Here is a 16,150-nt window from a genome sequence, read left to right as displayed (position 1 = left end):
CTATCTGCATCCCATCCTTGTGGTCACACCACCACCTGACATGCAGCGCACACTCTGCTCAACACACCTGCCGTCACTCGACGAGAAGATATATCGACGTATTTTAAATATAATCCAGCAGAAAAAAAACTGAATGCACCAGGCTACTGTTACCACTTTATCTGTGTGTAGGCTAATGCATAATCCTTAGACCATAAAGTATTTGCCACTGGGTGGAAACATTATGTGTAAAACCATTCCTTTATTGAATTAATTTGTTAAAAGACTTTTTTTTTTTTTTTTTTTTACTAAAACTGACGAAAACTAGACTAAAACCTTTTTGAGTTTTCGTCGACTAAAACTAGACTAAATCTATCATATATAGAACAGGGTTTCCGCTACATGTAATTGATCGTGGCGCACCGCCACGGCAAAATAAAAGCCGCCACACCTTCAGAATGATGATTTTTTTTTTTATATATATATATTTTTTTTATGTTAAAACAATGTAAAGCAGGTTTTCCACTAGGGGTTGCACAGACTAGTCCCCTGCTCCACAATGACGTTTTGAGCTTGACGTCGACTAGTCGCTGATCATGTGGTAGTAGGCTACAAGAGTAGCGGCTTGAAACAACAGCTGAGTGCGCTGAATGAAAAAAATACGAGCGCAGTCAAGCTGGATAGAACGAGCGCGTACCAGACAGGAAGTCGGGCACAGAAAAGGCGAGAGAATCCGGTCAATTTTCAAAATAAAATAAATGATGATTAAGTTTGCTTGTCCGTCTATAAATATTTGTCAGTTGCGTCTGCACACAAGACACATCCATAGGCTACATACAGCGCTAGAGACAGACCTGTGTGTGTGGAAAACCGAGTAGCCTACAGACGGGTCGATGTTTGACCGGCGTGGAGAGAGAGAGCAGGAGAAGCTGCTGCTTCCGCGGGCAGTGTGTCCGGGCTGCCGGGAATTCAAAAAAAAAAAAAAACTCCGCTCATATCAACAGCTTTACGTCGCGCACAACAACAACAACAGCAGCAACCAACCAGGAAAAACAGAAACTGTGAGTAAAACTGTGACTGAGCAGGACTGTGATGGTGACGAGGCCTGTGTGTCGTTTTCCTCCCTAATTGTTTAATGAACAGTAGCTACAGTATTTTCTTTTGCACCTGTATATGTTACAAAAAAACAAACTGATTTACAGTTTGTTGTTTATAAAGCTGCTGTTCTGTGGACTCATTTCTGTGCGTGAGCTGTCAGTCAGTGAATACAGATTGTTGCAGAGCATTTCCCTCCTCCTGGGATTTTAGTTATGATGGTAAAAATATGAATGATGTCATCAGTCGACGAGCCGGTCTCGCGCGCACCCCCCCCCCCCCACCCCCCCCCCCCCCCCCCCCCCCCCCCCAGTCGATCAGACCACCCTCGCCGCCACTCTTTAAAAAAATCCTGGAGGAAACACTGTAGAAGTGACTAAAATTGACTAAAACTAATAAGTATTTTCGTCAATAAGACTAAGACTAAATCTAAAATGCCTGCCAAAAACAACACTGACTTAGACACTATGTAGTTTGTCTGTCAATAGATGGAGGCCATGTTAGTCAGTGTTGCTCATCTCCACAGCGATGTGAAGGAAGAACAGGGAGGAAGTGATGCTACAGGCAGACTGTCTGACTCACCTCCTCTCAGAGGGGTGAGCTCATGCATCTCCCCCTCGTCTCATCCACGTCTCTCTCTCTCTCTCTCACTCCATTAAGCCTTTATAGTGCATTAGAGAGCAGCACTGTACCAGAGCTCTGACCAACCACAGCCACGTCTGAGGTCATGTGAGGCTTGAATAGCCGTAGTTACTTGTAAAACGTTATTGTAACATGATCAGTAATGATAGCAAGATATATGATCTCACACAAGCAACTCAGTCAGTAGCAGCTTTTCCTGTCTTCCGTCTGTCCTCTCTGTCCACATGAATGACGCCCTTTCTCACTATCCTCCCCGACACGTCATCTACCGGTAGTTGTAGGTTGCTGATAACCATGGAAACGCAGTGGTTGGTTCTCCCTTCTGTCAACAGTACGACACATCTCCCACTTCGGTCCTTTCTTCCCTCCTCCGCACGGTCCTTGGGGAGCCCACACATCCAGGTGAAGCTGGGATCAGGGCTTGTGTTGTGTGTTGTGTGTGTTATCTCCTGTCAGCGCTGAGGCTCAGTGACCGTTATTCACCGCTGCTGAGCTACTACACTTCTGTGAGCTTATTGAAAGTGTTTTGTTTTTAAGGGTGCAACCAGCCATTGTTTTTGACGAAGCTTCAGATTGTTTTCTTTGTTCATTTTCTTTTATCGTTAAGTCTATAAAATGCCCCAAAATATTGGAACATGATCATTACAGTTTAGCACAGCCTAAGATGGTGTGTTTAAATGCCATTTTTTTCTTTAGCCAACAGTTCAAATCCCCACAGGTATTAAGTAGTCACATATGGTAAAGAAAGGCATTTGACCACCTAGAACCAGCAGGTGTTTCATCGTTTTAGCCATTTTTTAAGCTGAAATATCAGTCTGTTTTCAAAATTATTGATTGATTTTTTATTGTAATACTGTATAATGCATCATAATATCTAGCTCTGCACAGAGTTGTTGTTTGTTTGGGGTTTTTTTTTGTTTAAAGGGATAGTTCAACATTTTGGCAAATGCACCAATTGCCATAATCCCTAAAGTCAAAGCAGTAGGTTCGTCAGTGCAAGCTATTTTTAGGTCGGTGGGGCAGAGATGCGAGCTGCTCAGCTAATGCTACAGAGGCTCATGGAATTTCTTGGTTTCCCTCAAAATTCATCAAATACACAATCCAACAACTCCAAAACGCTCTCGTGGACAAGTTGTGACCTGCACATTCACCACGGTTAATAACGTAACATTGCTTGTATAGGGCTGCCCCCGACCAAAGATTTTCTTGGTCGACCAATAGTCGTCATTTACTGCGATTAGTCGACTAACGTTATTATTTCATAGCGTGGTGAATGTGCAGGTCGCTCGCATCTCTGCCCGACCGATCTAAAAACAGCTTGTAACGAACCTACTCCTAAAGACTATAGGGATTATGGTAATGGGCGAATTTACCAAACTGTTGAAATATGCCTTTAACATTATGCAATAGCACTTAACCCCCCCCCACCCATGGCGCTACATATTAAACTGCTCCACCATGTGGTTTATATATGCAGCATAGAAGGTTGATTATAAACCTGGCCTACATCAAAGTGACCTTTGTTACACAAGCGGCCAGTGAGGAGCTGTTAGATCCACAAACATCCTTTCTTAAAAATAAATAGAGATAATGTGGGTCATGCAGATTAGCATGATTCTTTGCCTCTAAACGCTGCTGTCCTCATGAGACCAGATAGGTTGTCTTCTGACTAGGGATGTCACGATCATACATTTTCTTGGTACGATTATTGTCAAAGAAATAATCACGGTATTACGGTTATCACGATTATTATGCATTAATTCATTTCACAACACTATGAATGTGTAAAATCAAAGATAGTCAAAATATAATTACATTACTCATTGTTTACACAAAATATTTCAAGTATCTATTAATGTATGACCAATTATTAACCCCCCAGGGGAAGTGTTTGAAATATTCATTCAGGTCATAAATTGTCGTCTATACCAAATGTTGTTTATTTTAATCGTTTTTTGTTTTATTTTGTGTGTTTTTTTTAAATACAAATGACACACTAACATTTAAATTTCTACCAATTCAATGTTACGTTAAATAAATGGACCAGTATCTGAGCATTTACCTTCATTTTGGAGCACATCTGCCGATATGGTTCCGACATAATCTATTTTGGGAAGTGACGGTATTTAGGAACCTTTACGATTAAATAATTGTGGCGTTTAATACCGCGATTAATTGTGAAATCAAGTAATCGTGACATCCCTACTTCTGACAGTTTGGTAAAACATGTAGTTGGGTTCGGTGGAAGCGCACCGGGTCACACACACTCTGCTGACACACCCACAGCACGTTCAGCATCCTTCACCTGCCCGTACATGAAGTCTAAGACGAACCAGCAGAGCCGCGTGGGCCTCGAGCCGGCCGCCTGTCAGAGCAGCAGATAACCTCCTGCTCACCTTGAGCTGTAATCAGGCCCGCTACCGTTGTCATGGGGATTCAGGTGGGCAGAGGGAGACGGGGTTTCGGTGCTCGACGCTGACCGAGAGGGCACGGGGGGCACAGGCTGGGCCGACAGATTGTAGCCCCCACCCCCTTCATGTTGGCACCTCAAAGCATCGCTGCCTGACAGCTTGTCTGGCTCCTCCTGGCATTAACGCTGGAGTTGACTGTGCACAAACACAGGAGGTCTGGAATCAAAAGAAATATTGTATTACCATTAGAAGAAAATTGCATTTTTATCAGACATTCATGAATTCACTGTCTTTGTCTGTGAGTTTTAGGTCATCTCTCTGTTTTTCTAAGTAGTTTGTTTTTCTGCCAAGTCTGGCATTTGATCTGTTTGTTTCAAGTGAAATGAAGAAAAAACATTGTTCACATGATACATTTTATTTTATTTTATTCTATTGTATTTTTTATTTTATGTCAATCTGAAACAGTTGTCTTAGCTTGCATGAAGAAACCTGCACAACAAATATGTAGAGGTTTAAGGATGTGTGGGGAGTTCAGTCAGGGTGTCGGTTGAGTCTTGGTGAAACGATGCGAGTCAAGTTAGCGCAGTCTGAATAAAGAGAATAAAGCATTGGAACTAGAACCAGAGTAGGAAGCAGGGAGATCCTGTATTCACTCTAAGAGAATAACAGCCTGAACTATTTAGACTAACTGACTTGAACCTCATGAATAAGTCTTGGTAAATTGGGCTGCAGTTGCAAACCAGTGGTGTGAGTGTGAATGGCAGCTGTGTATGTGTTGTTAGTGTGTGGTGGGTTTCCTTAAAGGATAATTTCCGTTTTTTTACAACATGGACCTTATTTCTAGCATAAAATAAGATCATTTTACTCACCCAGACAACGTTGGTGTCATTTGGAGTTGTTTTGACGAAATTAGCCCCAGTGGAGCGGCGCGTATATCCGTATAATGCGAGAGCACGGGGCACGCAATGCAGCCTGTAAATAACACATTATCCGCCGCAAAACTCGTTCATTTCGCCAATATTTTGTTATGATACACTAGTGTTATTCCCCTCCGAGCCCGTGGTGGCATGTTATCAACATCCGGGGTCTGTAGGTTGACTACTGACCTCTGACCTGGATGATGTCATCTCCGACTGCTGTCCGGCTCATTCTGATAATAATCATTCTCAGGGGTGCAAACTTGTCACCTTTCGGCGAAATTCGCCGTTTTGGATCCCAAATTGGTCATTTGTGTGATTCGTGTAAATCCGCAATAAAAAAAAAAGTTGGGGGGGGGGGGGGGGTCCGGCGAGGCGAGGCGAAGCACCTGTCTCTTTAAGGCGCATGCACCTTATCTGGATGAGTGGTGGCAGCGCTCCTCTTCTGTCCGGCAATATACACCTGAAGCTTCACTTTTAATACAGACTAACTAACGCGACTTTTTGAGCATGGCGAGTGAAAGAGTCGGAGCTAGAAGATGCGCCAGCAGCGTTGTGTAGGTGCTGTATGGGACCGCGTGTGTGTGATGATCGCGATCGCGGCCAATTAGCGATTAGCGCGTTTAGCATAATTAGCTCCAGTGTCTCCCTCTTCTCTGGAGGAGGGTCTGGCGAGCGAGACTAGCTCCAGAGCGACCTGTTCAGCAGCAGCAGGAGGAGGAGGAGGTTGACTGACTGTGGCAGGACACCTGCCTCTGTTTCACTTTATGTTGCTGGTAAATAATGTGGTTGTAAAAGTAGTAGGCTAAAGTTAAATTATTTACTATGCACTAATTAAAGGGGCAGAGCTTTAAGAGACATTTTAGCTTTTATATTTTATAAGATATATTTTTTGTAAGAACCACAATTAATAAATATAGGTTATATATTTCAGTGAATATCTAATTGTTCTTAGCATTTGTTAGATAACTTTCTTTGCCCAATAAATTAAAACATGTTGGAACTATCAATGTCTCCTCCCTTGCAGCCAGATTCTCACCTACTTTTAACCTCAGACTGTCACAATAATGTATCAGATGTCAGACTGCCTCATTCTTTCAGTTTTAACCTGAATATACAAGACATGATTGATTTTCCCAACGATCAAAGTATACAAAACCGAACCGAAAACCATGACCACAAAACCGAACCGTTTACTTGAACATCTTTTAAATACATATTGCCGCTTAATATGTTTTATGTTTCACAATGAACCAATCAGTCTGTATTAAATTTTATTTAGTTTGAAGGCAAGGTTTGCAAGGTTCATCTGATGGACATCAAGGGACAGATTCTCCAAGTTTTGCACAGCTTTTGCTCATGCTAAACCTGCATAGGCTGAAGACCCCCTTCACATATTTCAAAACCAAACACAGAGAGACAGATTGTGCAGGTGTTGCAAACCTGAGTAAATCTGGACCCTAGTCTCATGCTAAAATTGACTGTAAATTCACCTTTAAAGTTAGGTTTTTAAAAAAAATTCCCCGGGGGAGCATGCCCCCGGACCCCCCTAGGGGGTTGGTATTGTCACCTTTTTTTACCCCGGATGAGTTTGCACCCCTGCATTCTGCTTCGGCATTCAGGTTCATTTTTATCTCAACTAGCCGGAGCTTTAGTGAGTCCAGGTTGAGGAGAGGAAGCCTGTGGAAGCTGAACTTCATCCAGCTGCTCATTTTGTTCTGACAAGTCAGAAACACGCAGAAACGAACCATAGTATTAGCTGTAGCAAGTTAGCCACGCCGGGCAGCGGTCGGAGATGTCATCATCCAGATAAGAGGTTAGTAGTCAACCTACAGGCGCAGCATGTTGATAACATGCCACCACGGGCTCGGAGGGGAATAGCACTAGTGTATCATAACAAAATATTGGTGAAATGAACGAGTTTTGCGGCGGATAATGTGTTATTTAGAGGCTGCATTGCGCTGCCCCGTGCTCTCGCATTATACGGATATACGCGCCGCTCCACTGGGGCTAATTTCGTCAAAACAACTCCAAATGACACCAAAGTTGTCTGGGTGAGTAAAATGATCGTATTTTATGCTAGAAATAAGGTCCAGGTTGTAAAAAACGGAAATTATCCTTTAAGGCAGTCCTGGAGACAACAACAGGAAGGTTGAAGGTAGCTTCCTGCTCTTGTTTTTACCTCTGCCTGTCTCATTCTGTCATCTGTCCTGTCTGATCTTCTCTCCTCACAGCTTTGAAACAGTAGGAGTGTCACATAGTGCTGCTGCTTCTCCCACCGTCTCAGTGTTAAGTGCTTGTGTTTGTGTGAAAGCATGAACCTGAGAAGGACGTGAACAGGGCTAAAATATCAACAGCCAGAAATATACTGCTGTCCCTCTGTGTGTGTGTGTGTGGTAGGATGTACACACTGACTCTCAATTTCCCTATATCTGCACCACGGGGAGTCATCCCCTCCTATTATTTGCCCACAGCAACAAGAGCTCATTATAAAGCCAGACAGATGTGTTCTCCATTTGTGTCAAATAGGCGGAGAGGGGGTGTGAGTGTGAGAGAGAGAGAGAGTGTAGACCGTCTGGGTGAATTGTTAGAGACCAGCTCTATGTGTTAGACTGATTTTATGCATGCAAAGCATTTTTATTGTATAGCTGAAACCCCGATAACACCGTCTGAATGTGTGACAAGTGTGGAATAATTTGCATCTCTCATTTTGTGTCTTTTGTTTTACAGTGTTGAATACAACTTCATTACTGGTGTCGCTCCTCGTGGCACTTTAACAACCATCTGATCTGCTCATCAGGAGAACTAATTACGGGTTCCCTTTGTCTGTTTCAGAAATCGAGCAATAGCCGATTATCTACGTTCCAATGGATACGAAGAGGCATATTCCACTTTCAAGAAGGAGGCGGAATTAGATAATGTGAGTAGATTAAGGGTGGACACACACATCCGCACAGCCAATCACACCAATTTAGACCAACAATATGCCTTGATTTCCTCTTTACTTCTCATTTCACTCAACATGTTCATGAGTGTGACCGGGAGCACCTGCACCCAATTATGCTGCTCTGTCTGATTAGGGGTCTGTGCTACAGCCTCCTGCAAAAAAAAAAAAGCTTTTATCCACTTGGTGTAACATGTACAATGTCACAGTGACATGTGTGTGTACGTTTGATGAAAAAATGAGAAATTGCTGGGTTTAAAATATGCTCAGTGATCACGGTTTTACCATGTAAATATTATAGTGCACAATTTTAGCATTGAGATCAAAATGTATGAAGAAAGGTTGGAAATACCTCTACTGTAACACTGACTATAATTCTGCTGTTAATGTTGACAAAAAATGAACAATATGAAGGTGGAAATCACAGCAGAAATGTCGTGTTAGTTTGCAATAGATTTTACGGTTGTACACAAAGAACAAGTGCATTTTCATTCGTCATAGATCTGTCATTCATTTTTTACATAACAGAAACACAAAAGCATTCAGTTTTGCCTTGACTTAAAGTGTGTCTAGACTACATCCCTCTCATACCTCCTTTTCTTCATTTTGTCCCCTGCACAACATGGAGAAATAAAATAAATGAAGTCACGTTGAATATTTACCATCAGATCCTTTACAGTGAAAAGTTGTCACACACTGTCAGGGAGATTAAGTAGAGAGAAGTCTTTGATCCTCACACCGTTCCTCCAGTGTGGATGCAACACCTGCAGTTACCTGAAGACATTTAAACATTATAGACATTTTTCTATTTATAGAATGAGTTGTAGTACAGCTCGAACCCCCACAAGAGCAGAGCGATCAAAACACAGATGTTTTAGTAGTGGGAGTAGGGATGGGTACCGAAATTCTGTACTTTTTTGGTACCGACCGAATTCCCACCAAAGTACCGAGTATCGATTCACATAAAGTCAATCTCCCACCGTAAAAACTGACATTTTTTCAGACAAGACTATAGTCTCATAAACTTTTTTTTTTTTTTTCATTTAATGACTATTCCATTATATGAAAATCATTGCCCATCCCTAAAACATAAAATTCTCTTAAAGGCTGAGGAGTTGTGATGTTGTTAAGAGGTAAATATTACAATTTTAGACATTTTGATTTTTTTTATTAAATACCACACACACAAAAAGCACCGAAAACAGGTACCGATTGGTACCGATATCGGTTCCCAGGTACCGAGTATCGATACCGTATCGATTCAAATGCGAAAGGTACCCATCCCTATGTGGGAGTATTAAAAAATAAAACCAAGTCATGTGAAGCACTCGTCATCTCTGACTTGTTTTAATCCCGTTCTTTCTGGCTCTGCCTCGTTGTAGCACCTTGCCTTCACGTGACACCCCACCCCCTTATTTTCCTTTCTTCTGCCTTTCTTCTTTTCTTTTTTTTCCCAGGCCTTTTCTCTGCGGCAGCCCTGTGCAAGCAGACTGAATAATAGATGAATGGCACGGAGGGATAGGTTCACCCTGTTGGGTGTTAGTCCTCAGCCAAATGTAGACTTTGGCAGCAGCAGCCTGCTAAACCAAGTGATTTCTACCACCGGTTTCCTGAAACCACGTGATTGGACAGATATAACCAAGGTGGTTTCTATGTAAATGTGGTTAGCTGAATAAAATGTTCTTCTCCTCGGCTCTTTACGGCATCTTGAGCAGCTGTATTTAAAGTTAATGCTGTGTCAGGTTTTCATAGTAGGAATAATTAATAGAGGTAACGCTCTATTTCTGTGTGAAAGAAAATGTGAATACCTGTCTGCTCTCGCTCTCTCTATCACACACACACACACACACACACACGTATGTATTACCCACTGCCAGTAGGCTACAATGAAGTCTGGCACTTGCCGTTTTGTGTGTGTCAGTGTGTGTCCCTGTGTCTTTGTGTGTGTGTGTGTGTGTTGGTGTGGTGGGCAGAGTCTCCAGGCAGATGGCAGATTAGATGATGGCAGACTTGTCCAAATTGGGCTCCCTACTCTCGCTCTCTGTTTTCTTTCTCCTCCATTTCCCCCTCTGCCTCGGCGCTTGTCTTTGTCTTTACAGTGGAAGGAACAACCTGGTGTCATTGAGAAGTGTTAAATATAGGCCTCGGCGTCGCCTGCTTCTCTCCACACCTCCAGGATGTCTGCTTTGTCTCCAGCCCAGGCTGAGGAACTGCTCGTGAAATTGGAGCGAAACACTAATTTTCTCCATCGCTGACACTCGTGGCTGTCTGTCAATGTGGGTTTTTGATGCTTTGATAGTTAGTAACAGCCGCGAGGCATGGATTACACACACACACACACACAGCACCACCAAGGCTGGTGTATTGTGTGTTGAATGAAACTCTACACTAGACTTTATTTAGCTGTTTTGCCTTTGTGTGTTTATATTGCTTTTAGGGAAATAAAGATGGTCCTCAAGAATATTTTTAATATATTATAGATAAGTCATCATCATGTTTTTGAACAAGCTGTTGACCTTTTTAAGTTTTTTTCCTTTAGAAGACAAAGGAATTGACAAAATTGTTTCAAGCTATTTATAGTTAAACATTTTTACGTTTCTTTTTTCTCCGTTATTTCCTGTTCTTGCTTTTATATGTGAAGTTTTATGGCTTTTCTTTTTTCCAATGATCAATAAATCTGCCTTGACTTTTGATTGATGTGATGTCATATTACACGGCTATAAACAAAGTCATTAGATCGTGATACCGTAGCCTCTGGGTAATGATGATTGATGAGCATATTTTACTTTTTTCTTATTTATTTATTTTATTATGTGTAGTCGGCCAAACAGTTAATCCAGAAAATGATTGGAAAAGAAAATAATTATTAGTTTATAGTTTTATTGAGTTTATGTTAGTTTGTGTTGACAGAAACCCCTTCACATTGTGCAGAAACAGACTGTGTGTTGTCTTGAGCCACGAGGTCGTTTATGTAGACGGCGCCATTGTCCAGGTCCTGGTATGAGGCTGCAGGTGAACTCAGGCCTGTGTCGGCCGGCACCGCCACAAGTTAACTTCACCGCTGCCTCCTGCACCGTGTGTGTGTGTGTGTGTGTGTAAACCGTCTAAGTCTTCCTTGTCTGCGGGAGATTAGCTTGTGTGAGAGGGATTAGGACTGGGGACGGGGTGTGTGTGTCGTACAGTAGGTTGGTGGTGTCTGGCAGTCGGCGTCGGCCTGTGAGGGGCGTGTAAATAATTCCCTGTTCTTTCTTCTTACTATAGCCAAAGACTTGAACATGCCACCCCCAACTGCCCCCCCCCCCCCCTCCCCTCCACATGCCTCCCAGATTATGCTGAGCCCACTACTTTGATTGGCTTTCTCTGCCTGTTTGCTGATATCTGTGTTTTTCTCCCCCCAACCCCTCTCCTCCTCCCTCCTTCCCCCACAGAATGAAGAATTGGATAAGAAGTACGCCGGCCTTTTGGAAAAGAAATGGACCTCAGTCATCAGATTACAAAAGAAGGTTTGTGGGGGCTTTTTCCTCCTCAAAGAACGCTTGTGGGGATTGTAGTCTTGTGAATGGTTCATGACATTACTGCTGAATCCACTGTTAACACTCAAACAAGTGTAGCAGGGAAACATTAACCCAACTGTTGGTGTGCAGTTATTTGTTTAAAACTTCAGCAGTTGAAACACCCTATATCTATAGATTAGCTCCACTTGTGCATTTTTATTTCACTTTCCTGCATGTACTTGGTCTTGAGTTAAATAAATAAATAAAAAAAGTTAAAGAAATATGCACATGTGGAGCTAATCTACATATGGAAAAGTATGGAATTTGATTTTATACATTTCCAGGTCTGCAAAACAGAAACTATTGTATGGAAATATATTTACTTTAATACTTATCTGGGTTTGGTCTAATGTGAAGTTATTTGGGTTAATTATTTTGTATGTACAATCTCCTGGAAATTATTTGGTGACATAATGGCATACAAATTCAGAATAATGAAAACAAACCATCAATTGCTTAATTGATTTACATGATACACATCTAATTACTAAGATGTCACAAATTATTTGATTTTTTTATTTTACCGAGAAGTCTGGAAATTAGGGTGTGTAGTAACCCTGTACATGGTATGGAGCACAAACATTAGTTAATATCAGTGATCAAGAGTAGCAAGTAGCAAGTAGCAAGGCTGTACATGCTTTCCACCTCTGACAATTGGAAACAGAAAAAAAAAAAAGAAAAGATAAATAAATAATCAATATAATAAAATATCACCTAAACAAAGGAAGGCTGCTCTTCGGAAAGACACCTAACTTATAAATAACTTACACTTTTACCAGACTGTAGCAACACAATCAGTTTAAACATAGATGTGTGACTCACCTCTTCCATATACCTTCCACTTCCACCTTTGACACTGTGACCTTTGACCTGTGCTCTCTGGCAGGTTATGGAGCTTGAATCCAAACTGAATGAAGCTAAAGAGGAGATCACCCTGGGAGGGCCTGTCACTCAGAAGCGAGACCCCAAAGAGTGGATCCCCCGCCCCCCAGAGAGGTACTCGCTGAGTGGCCACCGCAGTCCGGTCACCCGCGTCATCTTCCACCCGGTCTTCAGCGTCATGGTGTCGGCTTCTGAGGACGCTACAATAAAGGTGGGTGTTGCTGAAGGGGTTAAATGTTGTTGTTGTTGTGCTAATATGGTGGTCTGGATAGCGTTTCAACTTTTCACGGTTATCAAATCATACACATGCATGATGCCAACAAGTTAAACTGTTGCTGAATTCCTGCAGGGTCGTCTTCCTCCGTTGCATGTGATCAGACCTGATCTGTGTATCTGTTGGTTTGTCTTTCCAGTTCAACGTAAACATGAACTGCATCTACTTAATGATGTACATGTCAGGCTTTCCAAAGCCACAGTAGATACTGGAAACGTTGACGATGAGCCTCAAAAGTCTTAAGATGAGCTTGAAATCGTTGGTTTTCCAGAGATGAGAAGAAGCTGTCATGCTTAAATGACACCTTGGGTTTTAGGAATTTACTCACTGCTGATGTAGTAAAAGGTTTCATATACAAGTTAAAATGAAGTTAAAATGTCAATGTCAATTTATTTATAAAGCACATTTCATATGGCAAACATAAACTCAATGTGCTTCATGATAAAAAATGGGATTGACAGGGAGTAGGAAGTAAGGTTAAGACTGTGTTTTTGTTTTGTCTCATACATATGTATAACCAAGAGAAATCTTGTCAGCTGATATGTTGTCAGACATTCATAACGAGGTGACAACAGTAATGATTTCAAGCTGAGGTCAGAGATGCCGTCATATGTTCTAGAGCTGGCTGTACACTCATACATTAGTCCGTTAACCATATTGCAATTGCGATTCCTTCTTAAGTTCCTTGTCATCTGTGTGGTTCAACAAACACAAGCAATAACTCGTTCTGTAATATGAGCAACACAATATTTGATACATTAAACATAAATTGTTCTTTAAAAAACAAAAAACAGAATAGATCCACAGCAACATACAGCTCCTCTCTGACAGTAAAGTTTCCGCTACGTTCAGCCAAGTCTGACGCCAGTATAAACAGTTAACAGTGCTGCGTTGTTGCTTCTTTTCACCGACAGCTTCACTCTCCCTTGCAAGACACCTAACCAGAGCATCATTGCAGCCTGTGCTGCCACAAAATCACATTTATTATATCATGATATAGTTGCAAACACAATTAATCGTTCAGCCTCATTACAGGTCGTCTTCTTCTTCTTTCCCCCTTCACTCCCAAGGACACCTAAAATGTCATCCTCGTCTAACACATCCAGCACATGGTGTTATTTACTCAGGAAAGTGTAAACATCACTCAGTTGTGCAAGGCTTCTGGTTGCCATGGTAAAAACTGAACTCCAAATAATAAATTTCATGTGACATTTGTGTCGGCAAACACACCGTCACATGCCACTTTGATCTGAGTCCAAGCTGTGCCTTGGTGTTCACCAACGTAGTCACACATCACAAGGTGTTGTACAGCATATCAATACATTTCTTAACGTCTTATTTTCAGATTAGGCATTTATTTAGTGCAGCTGTTCAGCTCTGACTTCCTGGTGTTTCAACAAAACCCATTATTCAGTGTGTGACGCCACAGATATCACATGGCTTGATCTCAGAACTAAAGCAGCTGTTTATCCTGGGTAGAAATATTGAAATATGATATTGCATATAGTAAAATAAAATAAAAACTTGATGTATGAAGGTTTATCGTCTGCACAGCTCTGGTGGAGACAAACTGCAGTGTGCTTTGTTTGCTGCCAAACCCCCTCCTCACTCCTCGCAATTATACAATCTACAATTCTAAGATTCAGCTTTAAAACCCAACAAAGTGTCCTTTTTATTCCAGTGCCAGCTGAGTAGCAGCTTGAAGGCCGCTCCTCCTGTGTCCTCCTTCCTGTGCTTATGCATCACTCTTCAGCGCTGCCCCCTCTCTCCTCTAATTGTTTTTGCGCGGCATACCCTGGATGACACAAGTATCTGTGTCTCTCTGTCGTCCCAAGACTCCTTATATAAACTCTGTGGTGTGTCTCTGGGCTGTTTCTGCGGCAGCTTCTCTCTCTCGCCTCGCTGCACAATGCCAATACTCTGCTGAGCTGTTTGTTCTGCATGTTTTATTCATGAGACAATAAGAGACACATGTACATCTCCTCCTCGGCTACGCCCACACAGCGGGGACCCCTCTCCATGTTTTGGCATCTTCCTTCCTCCCTCCCTCTGCGCCCCCACCCCCCCATCACCCTGCCTCATTTATCTTCCACTTAAATCTTCAGCTGCCCCACCGTGACCACCTCCCCTCTGGAGGAGACAGGCCTGAGCCCATATCTGAGAACTCAGCTGCTCTTCCGTGCACCAGCTCTTCCCTGGTTGCGTCGTCGCCTCTCGGTGGCCCGGCCCGACTCCCCGTGTCCTACTTTCCTCCTCCTGGTTCAGCGCTGTTGAATTTTTAACTGGGGAGTCGACCTCGTGTTCTTAACACAGACTGAAAAACCTGTCGGCTTTCTTGTGCCAGGGCAATAATCTAAACTACCACTGATAATCTAAACGACTAAATGCCCATTATGTTTTATGTCGCTCAGCCACTCAGGACAGATTTATTGTGTTTTTTTGTTTTGTTTTGTTTACCCAACCTAGTCAACCTAGGCTGTAACTTTGGACCAAAAAGAAACAATAGTAGCAAACAATTCAGAGCAAAGCAGTTAATTAAAGCAGAAGTAAGTGGTCCGGTCGTTTTCGCTAATGCTGCGTTCCAGGCAGGCTTTTGAAATCGTAAATTACAGCTTCAAGTCACAACTTACGACTTTGTAGCGTTTCAGGCAACCCACTCGTGTTTTTCCGACCTGTTTTACCTGTGAAAGTCACTATAACGGCCACTCGTAACTTCTGACCCGTGAACTCGTACCAGATCGAACTGGTACCACTTCACGGTCGGAAAAATACGAGTTTCCTTGAACGCACCATAACAGTCCTCGTCCCTACGTCGCCACATTCACGGCGTTCCTTGGCTGCACACACAGCCCTGCATGCCGTTCTCTCTCCTCATTGGATAAAAACTGTAGGATGCGATAAATGTTTTCTCCTCGACTCAGAGCAGAGCAGAGTGACTGACAGACCCGTGTTTCGGTCCAAACACTCTATAGAAGTGATTGCTGTCGGAAGATATAACTATTTAAGACTTATATTAACACAAATATATCACTTACTTCTGCTTTAATTATGTGATTGATCGATCAGTATAAGATTGATCTATTACAAATGTCTCCAAAATATTGTGATAAGTAGACCATGAATGATTAATTGATCAAAAGGAATTACTAATTAACTGACTTGATTAATTATTTGAGTAGTTTCATGAATTGTATTTCATTAATGGGACATGCAAACAAATGTTTGTATAACTTTTGGTCTTTGAAAGACAAAGATCATCTTGAATAAAAACTCTTACACCTGATATGAGGTGAGTTTCTAGGCAGATGTTGTAATAATGCCCTGGACTAGTGATGTGCGGATCGATACTCAAGTATTGATACTTCCAATACCAAACGTGTCCGTTTTAAGGATTGATACTCATAAGAAAGCATTGCTACTATCATCAGTCTGCACTAATCTGGGGGTTAACA

At 42.1% G+C, this 16,150-nt stretch overlaps 1 protein-coding gene across 1 annotated transcript in view; it reads left to right on the top strand.

Annotated features, from left to right (window-relative positions):
* LOC146976640 (lissencephaly-1 homolog) overlaps positions 1 to 16,150 on the top strand; it is a 49,709-nt gene that overhangs the window by 19,654 nt on the left and 13,905 nt on the right. Inside the window, exons 3-5 of the mRNA XM_085796563.1 lie at positions 7,880 to 7,964; positions 11,417 to 11,491; positions 12,429 to 12,635. Coding sequence (XP_085652689.1) covers positions 7,880 to 7,964; positions 11,417 to 11,491; positions 12,429 to 12,635 — 367 coding nt within the window. The remainder of the gene's footprint in view (positions 1 to 7,879; positions 7,965 to 11,416; positions 11,492 to 12,428; positions 12,636 to 16,150) is intronic.

The sequence above is a fragment of the Trachurus japonicus genome, chromosome 13 (assembly GCF_045865225.1).
Source record: "Trachurus japonicus isolate A0001 chromosome 13, Traja_1.0".
Taxonomy (NCBI): Eukaryota; Metazoa; Chordata; class Actinopteri; order Carangiformes; family Carangidae; genus Trachurus; species Trachurus japonicus.
Note: the sequence above shows the minus strand (reverse complement) of the source record. Positions and strands in the feature narration are given on the sequence as shown.